Source organism: Canis lupus, chromosome 16 (genome assembly GCF_048164855.1).
Source record: "Canis lupus baileyi chromosome 16, mCanLup2.hap1, whole genome shotgun sequence".
Lineage (NCBI taxonomy): Eukaryota > Metazoa > Chordata > Mammalia > Carnivora > Canidae > Canis > Canis lupus.
This window is the reverse complement of record NC_132853.1, coordinates 9,722,847-9,735,067: the sequence shown is the minus strand read 5'-3', so window position 1 is coordinate 9,735,067 and position 12,221 is coordinate 9,722,847. Positions and strand designations below refer to the sequence as shown.

Sequence of the window (12,221 nt, the reverse complement as noted above, 5' to 3'; positions counted from 1 at the left end):
CCCATCACCCAGCACCCCGTCCCCCACCCACCTCCCCTTCCACTACCCAGAGTTAGGAGTCTCTCATGTTTTGTCACCCTCTCTAATTTTTCCCACTCATTTTCCCTCCTTTCCCCTATAATCCCTTTCACTATTTTTTATATTCCCCATATGAGTGAAACCATATAATGATTGTCCTCTGATTGACTTACTTCACTCAGCATAATACCCTCCAGTTCCATCCACATCGAAGCAAATGGTGAGTACAGTAGAGATCAGCTGTGTTCTTGGTCAGGTCTGTGATTTGGTTATGTCATTGAGGAGGTGGGGGGTTTGAACCTTTCCTGCAGGGAGGGTTGAAAGATGAGACATGGGAGAGAGGGGCAGGAATCCCGCCACAACTGCCAAGACCCTAGGGCACAGCCTCGCCAACAAAATAGTGACACGTGTCACCAGAGTGGTAAACGGGGGCTGTCCTCAGTTTCCCCATACGCTGTCCTTGGGCTTCACCTTGAAAGGTTAACAGAAAGGGTTAACTCCTGGCCCATCGTTGGGGAACCTCCAGGACCGTGGACAGCACCTCAGTCATTAGAGTTGACCCCTGAGCAAACACCTGTTTGAACTTTGCCGGCCACCTTCCCATGGCTTCTCAGTATAGTCCAGGACTGTAAATGTATTTTCTCTTTCCCTTGTGACTTTAACATTTTCTTTTCTCTTGATTTTTATTTTATTTTATTTATTTATTCATGAGAGACACAGAGAGGCAGAGACACAGGCAGAGGGAGAAGCAAGCTCCCTGCAGGGAGCCCGATGCAGGACTCCATCCCGGGACCCCGGGATCACAACCTGAGCCAGAGGCAGATGCTCAACCACTGAGCCACCCAGGTGTCCCTTTCTCTTGCTTTCCTGTTGTAAGACAATTTATAATATATACACAAAATACATGTTAATCGTGTATGCTATCGGTAAGGCTTCTAGTCAACGGTAAGGCTGTTAGACATTGAGTTTGGGGGGACTCAAAAGTTATATGTGGATTTTTTACTGTGTGGGGGGTCAGCACCCTGACCGCCGTGTTGTTCAGAGTTCAGCTGTATTCTCAACTTCATCCTCTGCCTACAGACTGTGAAAGCAAAAGCCTGACGAATTGTGAGATGACCTGACAGTGGCAGATGTCCCCCAGACATACAGCAAGGTTGGCCTCTGCCAGAAAACCACCCCAATGCCCCCCACCAACATTTGGATGTGGCATAGCCCACCAGAGATGTGATTTTCTGAATGACAGGCAGGCACAGCTGTACTTTCCCCCAACAAGGGCTAGAAGCACCCCATCCCAGGGCCTGCCCAGGACCAGTCAGAGGCACCGGGGACCAAGGTTTTCTCTTGTAGTGCTGGGAGGCTCCTGCCAGCAGACAGGGACACTTAGAGAAGTCCTGTTCATACTAACATGGCAGAGGAGGGTCACACTGTTGCATCCTTGCACTTCCATTGGCCAAGAGCAGGGATGGTCACCAGGAGAGGCCCACCCTGCCATGAGGGTCTATCCCCTCATTTTTGACAAGAAATCCTCTCTTCACACCTGAGAGCCATGACCAACCCAGGAAGCCCATGGTGGCCAAGGTGGTCACGGGCCAGTCAGAGCGCACCCTCTCCTTGCGGGGACAAGTTTGCCCTCGGTGCAGCTCAGTTCCCCAGACCTCCGTCTCCCATCTGAGGCTGGAGAGGGAAAACATGCTGGCTGCTGTCCCCACCTCACCTGGCAGAGCTGCTCAGGACTCCAGAACCTTCCCTCCTTTGAGCCCTCAGCACCAGCCCACAGAGACGGAAGAATGGGTGAGGGGTGGGGAAGATACCCCCAACATCGTTTCATGCACTAGCTTTGGAGTTTCTGGGTATGAATCTTTGCTCTCATGACCTGGGGCATGTGACTCCCCCTCTCAGCATCCACCCCCTGTAGCTGTGATGACGTCAGGCTGCTCAAGGTCTCTGTAGGATGCCTGTGCTCAGACTCCTGGATGTGGGTATGGCCCTGACTCTGACCTCTGCCTCCTGCCCCCAAAATCTGCCAGAGCCACCCCATGCCCAGCTTTCTTGCAACTTTTGCTTCTGACCTTCCAGTGTGATGCTTTATTCTGTCTTCAACTCACATCCAGCTGGAAGCAGAGTCGATTTCTCATTGCAGGCCAGACACCCAGGCCCTTGTTAGAACCTAGAGGTCACTGCTTGCACCCCAAAGAACTTGGTACAACTGGATCCACCCATGCAGGGGAGGCCACAGCCTGCAGAGCTCCTCTCTCCCCTGTGGCCATGGCCCACCCTGCTCCCTGGGAACCAGCAGTCCTGCTCTGACACTTTACTTCTTCAAACCTGTTTCCTCCTCTCTAGAATGAGGGTGGTTCTCCAGACAGACACCATGGGGAAAGGCGGTGGGCCCAGTGGCTAGTACTGCAACGGAGCTGAGAGCCCTGCTTCTTCCAGCTGGGGCTTCGGGGGCAAAGGAAAACACGAGACAGAGAGTTGAGGCTTTATTCAGGAAAAGCTCTGGAGGGGAGGTGGGTCCCCTGGGTCTTCTTGGAGCCAAGGGCATTAGAAGCCAATGACTATGGGCATCTGAGCCCCCTCAGAGTCCCCAGAGGGGGGAGCGGGAGTGGCAGTGGAGTCCCCAGAGGGGGGAGCGGGAGTGGCATTGGAGTCCCCAGAGGGGGGAGCGGGAGTGGCATTGGAGTCCCCAGAGGGGGGAGCGGGAGTGGCATTGGAGTCCCCAGAGGGGGGAGCGGGAGTGGCCTCATCTCCGGTCACGGTGGGCAGTGCCTCGTAGGTCACAGCCCAATAGCGCAGGTAATCAGTCCTTAGGTGCTGCTTCAGGGAGTTGTGGTCCATCTTCTTGGTGATCTCCAGGTAGTTGCCACTCTCCACGGTGTAGGGATCCCAGTGGATGGGGACAGCCGAATGTCCCATGTTGGGGTCCCTGCAGAGAGGAAAAGTCTGGGTGGGGGCTGGGGGCTCACAGGAGGCTGGACACCTGTGTCCCTAGCCCACCTGGCCCTGGTTTGCCTGCACAGTCCTCCCCCATCTATGCGGACCCTTACAATCGCAGCACCTCACTGTATGGTGCCTGGACACTGGCTGGGTAGAGCCCCAAGAGGTGCTGGCTCAGGCCTCAGGCAGTAGTTCTATCCTCATGTACAGACAGACTGCCGCACCAAGGCTTGGGGAGGCTCAGTGTAAATGAGGGAACAGGGCCTGCAACCCAGGCCTGCAGGGCAAGGTGGCAGGGGCCCTAGGCTCAGCCTCACCGCTGCCTTACCCGGTTCTGGCAAAGTTGGTCCAGTAGGCGATCATGGCCTTGGAGACAGTCCTGTCTTGGGGCCGGTAGCCCAGGGGGGTGGCGAAGGGCTTCCCAAAGACATACTGGATGTCATCTGCGTGGTCAGCCCCCACCCATTTGGGGTAGGTGGGCATCCGAGAAGGGTGGGAGAACAGGTAGGTGTAGGTTTTGGCACTCCTGGGGAAGGAAGGGGACAGCACCCAAATTGGCCAGGCGCTCACCAGGGGCCACCAGCACAGGGACGGGCCCCAGAGGGAGCCGAGGTGGCAGCAGGGAGGGGTCTGGAGGATTCCTGACACCTGGGAAGGGAGAGCCGTGGGCCAAATCCACAGATTCAGGGCTTCTATGATTTCAGTTGTGTTTATAATTCACCTCCATAAAACACACTGAGGCAGCTTCCTCCTGCAATTCAGTATCAAGAAAGATCTTTCTTTGCTCTGCAAATTTATTTGTCTCTTAATTTAATTGGACAAGGTACATACCCTCAGATGTCTCTCCCTTTTTCCCTTGACTGAGGGGAAGCTCAGAGCTACATTTATGGCTTAGTTGCCACGAAGCCTTCGTTCTAGATTCTAGGTATGATATTGTCTTCCTCCTCGTTAAGCATTCCTAACTTTCTAAAATTTTGCTGGCTATTATTATATGGAGACTTTTAATGTGGTCCCAATCGTAAGTTATTTTGAAAGTTGGCCATGTTGAAACCCACAACAGAGACTATCATCATCCATTGTTCTTTCCTTCTACACAGTGTGAGGGGTGGAAGGTTGATTCAAGAACTTTCAATGGGAAGGACCATGGGGTGAGGGGGCGCACACAGTCCTGGGCTGGGCAGAGGATCATGGGAGGGTCTTGCAGAGCCCCCTGAGGCTGGGAGGTAAGTAGGGGCCCTCTCAGGTCTTGTCAGGCCTAGGCAAGGCAGGTGGTGCAGGCATGGGTGGGGACCCGAGCCCAGCTTTCCCAGGCCTCAGGCCTCACCGACACCTGAGAGCCACCCTCCCGGAAGCCCTCATGGCGCAGGTGCACCATCCCAGGTGGGCCTCCCCAGGGATCCTGCCCAGGTCCTCACTTGGCATTGGCTCTGTGCTGGGCCAGAGCAGTCTCGGTAGGCACCAGGAAGAGGATGTCGGTCTCAAAGTCCACCACAGTCTTCTTCTTGGTCTCCTGTGTTGCGTCACGGGCCCAGGGCTTGGTGTAGACGTCAAAAGTGGAGTTGGCGCCCCTGAGCCCCTTGATCATGGTGAGCCCGCTGATCAGCTTGTAGAAGTCCTCACTGCAGGGACCAGGCCAGCACTGGACCTTCCACCCAGCACTGGTGGGAGAGTATGTGCCGCCGCCCCCCACCCACCCACCCAGCAGAGGGCCATAGCCACCCTCCCCCCCATGGTGCTGACCTCCTGGGCTGAGGCCTCTCTCCGCCGCCCCTGGGCTCTGAGCCCTGAGCCCCACACCCGCTGCTTACTCGGTGACCTCCTGTTTGTTCTTGTTGATGGCCGGCATGTCAATGCTGGCAAAGATGTGGCCATCCATGTTGTTGGTGCCCACTATGTAGTCGATGTCGGCCGTGTTGGCATACAGGTTGATGGGGTCATCAGGGATGAAGTCTCCGTCCACGACAGGGATAAAGCCCAGATAGTGCAACATGGGATCTGAGTGGGAGAGTAGTAGGCTGTGACACCTGGGGTCCCCGCTGCTCCTCCCCTCAGCCTCTGGGGCAGGGCTTGGAGCCATCCTGCCATCCCGACAAGGCTGCAGGGGAGCCCTCTTGCCTCCTCTGATCTAAACCAAACTTGCTGGGCCTCAGCACTACTGATGTTTAGGGCAGGATAATTCTGTTGTGGGGGCTGTCCAGGACACAGCAGGTTGTGTAGCAGCACCCCTCAGCTCGCGGGGTACCTGTAGCACCCCCTCTGCAGCTGTAACAGTCAAAACTGTCTCCAGACTCTGCCACATGTGCCCTGGAGCAAAGCCACCCAGGCTGAGAACCACCGGTCTAGAGGCCAAGCCTGTCCTCCCTCCAGCCTCTCTTCTCAGTGAGCCTAAATCAGGGAGAAGGAAGACCTGGAAGTATTGAGAGGACCCAGAGAGAAAGAGGCACCCCCTCTCAGGGCTGGGTTCTGGGGTGTTCACCAGAAACCGTGTGAAGTCCACATTGCCCTCCAGACCCCCTAAACTGGCCCCAAAAGGACCATAGAACTGCCCCAGAAGGGAGAGGCATTGGCCTGTATGAGGCCCAGCCCAGCTGGCTTCCCTTTCCAGTTCACACCAGAGGAAATGACTGGTTTGCGTTTGCAGCAACGTGTTTGCTTTGCTTCTGTGCTTTGCTTAGCGCTTATGGTTGAATTTGCATCAGGTAGAGAAGCAAGTGATGGGGCCTCTTAGCATCAAAAGGGTGAGCAAGAGCAGATCCCAGCCTGCCGGACTGATGAGGTCCCTGGCATCCTGAGGGGCAGAGGAGCAGAGCTGGGGGGGCCAGATGCTCCCGAGGGTGCTCAGTGGGTGAGTGTGCAATGCGTGAGTTGCAGCAAGAACGAATGACTGTCTAGGACAAAGGCTCTTGGTCTTGGGTTCATGGATCTCCCTCAAATTGCACACAGGTGACCCCAGATGTGTGCTTTGTCAGGGGCCGGGACCCACTCATTCTTCAGCTTCTCACGGGGGTCGTGACCCACCAAGGATAAGAAGAAAGAATGGCCGGAGTCACTGAGCCTGCAAGGGCGGTGGCGGCAGCAAGCTGCCTGGGGACGCCGGCCATCTGGTGACAGGGCCAGCCTCAGACCCGCAGTTCCTCTCTTTTCCTGGAGCTTGGCCTCCCCTCCCCTGACCCGGAGCCCCCGGGGCCCCGCCCAGCAGTCTCCACTCACACTCCATGCCTGCCAGGGGCATCTTATAGGCCAGCGTCAGGGCACGGGGGTCAGTAACCTTCAGACACTTGGCCATCCTGGCGGTATCGTCCAAGGGGCAGCCCACCTTCTCAGCAATCTGGAGTGGGAGGTAGGCAGGTAGGTGAGGACAGGTGCTCCGGGCAGAGGGTGATGGAGTCCAGGACAGCGTGGGAAGGAGGGAGGCCCCTGCCCTGCCCCCTGCAGCTCCTCCTTACCCTTTTGGCCCAGAAGAGGGGGTTCCTCTGGATGACCCAGGGGCACAGGGCCACGCCACTCTGGCTGATGGCTCTCCGGATGAGGCCCTTGTTGTAGGGAGAGAGGGTCTGCAACACACAGAGGTTCTGTCACCAAGGCTCCGCACCCTCTGCCCACACACCAGCTCCCGCCCCTTTTGTCCCTGCCCCATTGGCCCCCTCCCACATCCCTGGGGACCCCAGACCTGCAGAGAAACGCTGGCGCCTCCAGCTGATTCCCCAAAGAGAGTGATGTTGTTGGGATCCCCACCAAAGGCTGCGATGTTCCTCTTCACCCAAGCGATGGCCATGTGCTGATCCCGAAGGCCATAGTTACCTGGGGGCAGGGTGGGGGATGGGCCTTCATTGGGGACCCTTGGCCGAGGCTGGGGGTGCCAGGGCCTGGCCCACGCGAGGTACACCATCCGCGTGGGTGTGATGAGTGTGTCCTTGGCTGTGTGGAGACCCTGGCTGAGCCCCAGGATGTGGAATGATGGGTCCCCTGGAGGCTGGAGCAGGTGTGGGGCTCAGTCTGGGGATGGGGATGGGGCCCGGGGGGGCTGGGGAAGCAGGAGGGCCAGCCTGCTCCCTTCTCTCCCTCCCTGCCACAGTCCTTGTCTGGCTCCTGTCCTGCGGCTTGTGTTACCGCCTCAATGTCTTATGTTCTGTTCCTTTCACTGGGCCCCTGAACCTGCTCCCGAGGGCTTCTGGGTCCCAGTCCGTCTGTCTGTCTGGCAGCCTCTGTTCTTTCACAACGGCTGCCAAGGGGCCCCTGCATCTCGCAGCGCATCTCCAGCGCCCCCAGCTCTGCAAATAGGATCCTGCGCCTTTTCAGGGGACCTGTCAGGAGCTGTCCCAGCGGGATGGGAGCGGAGGCGCATCCTCACGGGGCTCGGAGCTCACTTGCCTCCCCTCCCCTGCGGCCAGAGCACCCAGCGCACCTGGCAGGTTGGCGTCCCCAGTGCTGAGGAAGCCCAGGGGGCCAACACGGTAGTTGAAGGTGACCACGATGACGTTGCCCCGCGTGGCGATCTCCTCCCCGTCATACAGGTAGTTGCTGAGAAAGTTGGCCCCGTGGCCAGCCCCCATGAGAAAGGCGCCTCCGTAGATCCAGATCATGACGGGCAGGTTCCGGGACACTGAGGCAGAGTGGACAGGTCCTGTGACCCCAGATGCTCCCCTCAGGTGCCCCTCCACACGCACCCTGCGCTGATCTCGGGTTATCTGGGCTCTGGAGTCCCCAAAGGGCAGGGCTGCCTGGTGGCGCCCTGCAGGTGTGGGGAGGGCGAACCCACCTTCCTTCTTGCCCTGGGGGACCCAGATGTTGAGGTAGAGGCAGTCCTCCTCCCCGTAGGTGTTGTCCTGGGTGATGGTGGCCTGCAGGCACCGCCTCTTGAAGTCCTTGGCCTTCAGGGTTCCTGTGGGTGTGGCCAGGGCCAGTGTGAGGACGGCAGCCGCCCCTGGGGTTCCCCAGGCATGGGACCTCACCAGCACCTGCCCGCTCCCACCTTGCCAGCCAGGGTGTCGCTGAGGGTTCTCCAGGGCCTTGGGCGGGGCGGCGAAGGGGATGCCCTTGAAGATGTCGACATAGTCACCAAAGAGGCCGAGCTTCTTGTTGACGCCTTCCACGAAGCCTCCTTCCGTGTACACTGCGCCCAGCTGGGGGTAAAGGCCGAGGCTCAGGCGGGCTTGGGCAGGTCCCCAGAATGGGGTGGAGGGTAAGCTGGGCAGGCCCCAGGGTGCCCAGAGGCTCCCCCGACACCGCTTCAAAGGTGAGCCAATCTGCCTCCGAGACCGAGGGCCCTGCCACTTGCCCACGTTACTGGAGAAGCAGCGTACTGCCTTGGTCCCAGTCCCCGAGGGTGTCCTGCTCCCTGATTGCTGGAGGAAGCTGGGTCAACCAGTGTGTTCCCACTCCAGGAAGCCTTCCAAGTAGTCCAGGAGAGGGAGGGTGGAGGTTCCGATCCCAGTTGTGGCTGCCTAGCTGTGACCACAAGGCCCGGTCTCTGTCTCTAAGATGGGCAGCAGCAATGCTTCCCTCGTGGCCTGTCTGCTCCCTCTGGGTACCCCCTGCCACCCCAGTGTCCAGCTGGCTTGGAGTCGGTGGTCTGGTGCCAAGTCCTCACAGTCCCTGCACTCACTGCCAAGACCCCTGACCCCTGGGCCACCAGAACCACTGCTGTGTCTCCAGCCCTGGCACGGAGCTGGCCCCATGGCGAACAACACATCCACCCTTCACCAGGGTCCTGGGGGCTGATGGTCATCTGCCCATTGTCCCACAAGGGCACTGAGGCTGTCCCACTCAAAGTCACCCGATGGGAGAGCTACCTGACCTCAGAGCCCGGCTCTCATCTCCTAGGGCTGCCTCCCCATCCGTCTGGTCCCGTGGCAGGTGTCTGCTTCTCGGCTCTTCCCGGGGGTGGGGCAAGGGCAGGGCAGCCCCGCCCCCCCAGGCCCAGCTGGGGTCCCAGCACCCTGTAAGGTCCAGTCTAATAGGGGAGTGGGCAGGCTGGAAGCAGAGAGGAAGCCCGAGCAACCCCTGCCAGGTGCCTCAGGGGTGGGGCCGGGGGCCCAGGGGCCCAGGGGCAGGTGCAGGTCCGCTCCCCCACCGCCACCCCTACCCCGTCTCTCGTCTCAGGATGAGCAGCCTTGTTGCAGGCCTCCCGGAATCTCTCTGACGGGCTTCGGGGCTGCTGGGCTGGGGCAGCAGGCCAGGTCAGTGCCTGGGGCCTGGGAAGTTGCCTCTCAGAATTGAGATCGGCCTGAGGGCGCTGGGTGAGGGGCAAGGTGTGGGAGGGTGCCACTGGCTCCTGGGGCAGCGGGGGGCAATCCTGGTCCTTTCTGCCTTCAGGGAAGACCCCGGGAGACAGTGACCTCCTCTTGGGGGCAGCAGGGGCCCAAGGTCAGCACCGCAACCTCCAGGACCAAGGGGCAGGTGCCAGGCAGCTGGGACTGAGACGGCAGGATGAAGGTGAGCAGCATGCGGGTCACGTGTCTGCAGGGGTTTCAACCCCGAAGCACCTTCCCTGCCTTGTTCCTCATACAGGGCAGATGGCAAATAGGCCCCAGGGGGCCTCGACTCTCACCCTGGAGGGACTGGCTACTAGCAAGCAGGTGGGGAACTCCCTCTCGGGAGGGGGGTGGCGTTGAGAGCCAGACTGAGGTTGGACTAGACCGGAGTTCCAGGCTTGCAGCCACTGGTGGCTGTAGGAGGTTGGGCAAGGTGCTCCTCTGCTCTGGACCCATCTCCCCTTCTGTAAAAAGGGGACGACGTTGACACCTCTGGGGAGGAAGGAGCCAGAGGGGTGCTGTGGGTCAGGTTCCCAGACTTAGCAAAGAAAAATTCAGGACTCTCAGTTACATGTGAATTTCACATAGATTGACCTTTAAAAACAAAAAAAAAGGCAGATCTCAAATTTTGCTTGGGACATACCTGCATCAAAAACTTTTGTGGCTTATATGATATTCAGATTTAATTAATGTGGCATCCTGTATTTTATCTGGCAGGCCATCATCAGGTGAATGAGCATATACACACAGCATGAAGTGCCTGGGAAGTGCTGTTTTGATCACTGGGGTGTCTCTCAGGCTGACTCTTCCTGCCAGTGACCCTGCGCAGCTTCTGTCCACTGTGCCCTGTCCAGATTCCAGATCTTGCTTAGTGAGAGGAGAGAGGCGCCCCTGCCCTCTGCTGGGTCCTCGCTTACCTTTGCTGCGCTTGCTAGTGCCCAGTAGCAGGTGAGCCCCAAGACGACCAGCTCTAGGCGCCCCATGGCGTGTGCCCAGCCCGAGTGTGGCCTTCCCTCTGGCCCACAGGTTATTTATGGGGCTGGAGCTGGCCGGAGTCCGAGTTGGCAGCTGCCCACAGAGGGCCCCGTTTCCCTCCTCCTATTTCTGCCCCTTCCTCCAGCCTGGCCACTCTCCAGGTAGTGTATCAGGGGACAGGAGACAGCTGCTGTTTCCAGCTGGCCTCAGACTGGGCCAAGGTCACACAGTGGGTCACGCGTGCGCATGTACATGTGCGCGCGCGCACACACACACACACGCACAAGCACAGGTGCAGGGACAGTCGCTCTTTCCCAGGACTGGCTGTCCCCTGATGCCCTGGTGCCACAGCACACCTGTGCAGGTTACTGCCTACCTGGGAGCAGAGGCAGATGGCATGAGGCAGAAGGCTGCCCTGGCTGGGTGAGCAGTGCACTGCATTCTGGCTCACTGATTTACAAAGACTCGGTTCCACCCTCAGAGAGATGGGCGTGCTTGACTCTGTGGCCCACCTGCCACCAATCCCCAGCTCAACAGAGGATTTGTGGGGGACCAGGCATGTGATTTCTGGGGCACAGATGGCTGTATGGCTGACCCTGTTCCCAAGGCCCACAGGGTGTACAGTGTTAACTAGGTGTGGGGACCCATAGCAGCACAGGCGATCTTGCCCTTGGGGTGTGCAGGGAACTCACGTTCAGTATGACAAGTCCTGGAATGGGAAGACAGGAGGCTCAGGTGGACAAGGGAGAGGGGGAGTGGGGCTCCAGCCCAGTCCTGAGGGCTTCCTCAAGGAAAAGGAAAAGCCGCGCTTCCTGGCCAGAGGTGGGCCAAGCAAAGATCCTGGGGCAAAGCCAAGCAGAGACAGACCGACCAACAGACCAGGGATGGGACAGAGACCAAGACAGAGAGAGTGGGAGGGAGAGAAGACCAAGCAGAGAAGTAGGGGGAAAGCAAAAGTGGCCAACACTGTTTCCTGGGGCTGTGCAGGACTGTGGTAACAGAGGTTATTAGACAAGGCAGGCTACCAAGGATAAGGCCTGTGATCGTGCCTCTGAGGTTGGCTGCTCCTGGGCTCACGGCCGACACTTATGTTCCATAGCTCAACCATTTCCAGAGAGGGGGCACGCTCGGGAGCCAGGGGACGGCCAGAGCCCTGTTGGGCCAACGGCCCCTTAGATGGGCCCCGGCAGGCCCTCTGCTGCCCCCGAGCCAGCACTTCTGATGCAGGCGATGGCTCCACTTCTATCATGCCTACTGCCGCCACCAAGCCCACCTATTAGTCTAAATCTTTGGGGACAGAGAGTACACAAGAGGCTGGAGAAAGCAGGGGGTAGGTAGGGAGGGGTGGGCAGCTGCTGGTGGGAGGGAGGAGTCAGGAAGCCGGGAGGGGCTGTGCAAGCCAGGCTGGGGCTCCAGTATGAGGACAGGTGGGGAGAGGCTGCTGCCCCAGCCAAGGACAGGGGTTTGTGAACCCACGTCTTCTGTCCACTGCTCCAATTCTGAGAACCTGTTCTACAGGAAGTTATTCTGAGCATGGGAGGAGGGGACCTCTCCTGGTCCCCAGCAGCAGGGAGCAGGCCATCGGGGACGGTCAGCCTGGCCAGCTTCCTCTCTACACGCAGGTGCCTGGGACTAGCCACTGCAGGCCAACCGTGAGCCACCAAGCCTCTGATCCATCCTCCGAGGCTCCCCAGGAGCCTGCACGGTGGGCTGGGGCTTTCCTGAGGCAGCTGACTTTAGAATCAATGCGACCTAGGGACTTGTCACACTAGGTGCCCAGTGTGCTGGCTGAGGAAAGGGGTGACTGGGCTCATCTCTGGCTCAGGCTGCTCCGCAGGACTGTGGAACAGTTGCCCCATGGTGTGGGTGGGAGGGCAGGTTCAGTCCTACCAGAGCTCTCTGCACTGCCACGGGTTTCACGTCAGGCAGCTGAGAAGCAACAGGGACCGTGTCCCTGCAAGCCTCTCAAGAACACATCTGGCACAGCAAGGGATGAGGTCGAGGCTACAGGACCCCCTGGGACGTGATGTCTGGGGT

The 12,221-nt window shown here is 58.9% G+C and overlaps 1 protein-coding gene across 1 annotated transcript; it reads right to left on the bottom strand.

Moving 5' to 3' along the window:
- Nucleotides 1-2,488: 2,488 nt before the first annotated feature.
- Nucleotides 2,489-10,287, bottom strand: CEL (carboxyl ester lipase). The gene is made up of 11 exons (XM_072778518.1): nucleotides 10,127-10,287; nucleotides 7,928-8,078; nucleotides 7,715-7,837; nucleotides 7,361-7,558; nucleotides 6,626-6,756; nucleotides 6,402-6,509; nucleotides 6,166-6,283; nucleotides 4,764-4,950; nucleotides 4,371-4,574; nucleotides 3,284-3,481; nucleotides 2,489-2,944 (listed from the first exon to the last, which is right to left on the bottom strand). The coding sequence occupies exons 1-11, from the start codon at nucleotides 10,190-10,192 to the stop codon at nucleotides 2,563-2,565; spliced, it is 1,866 nt and encodes a 621-aa protein (XP_072634619.1). The 5' UTR covers nucleotides 10,193-10,287; the 3' UTR covers nucleotides 2,489-2,562.
- Between the last annotated feature and the right edge of the window lie 1,934 nt (nucleotides 10,288-12,221).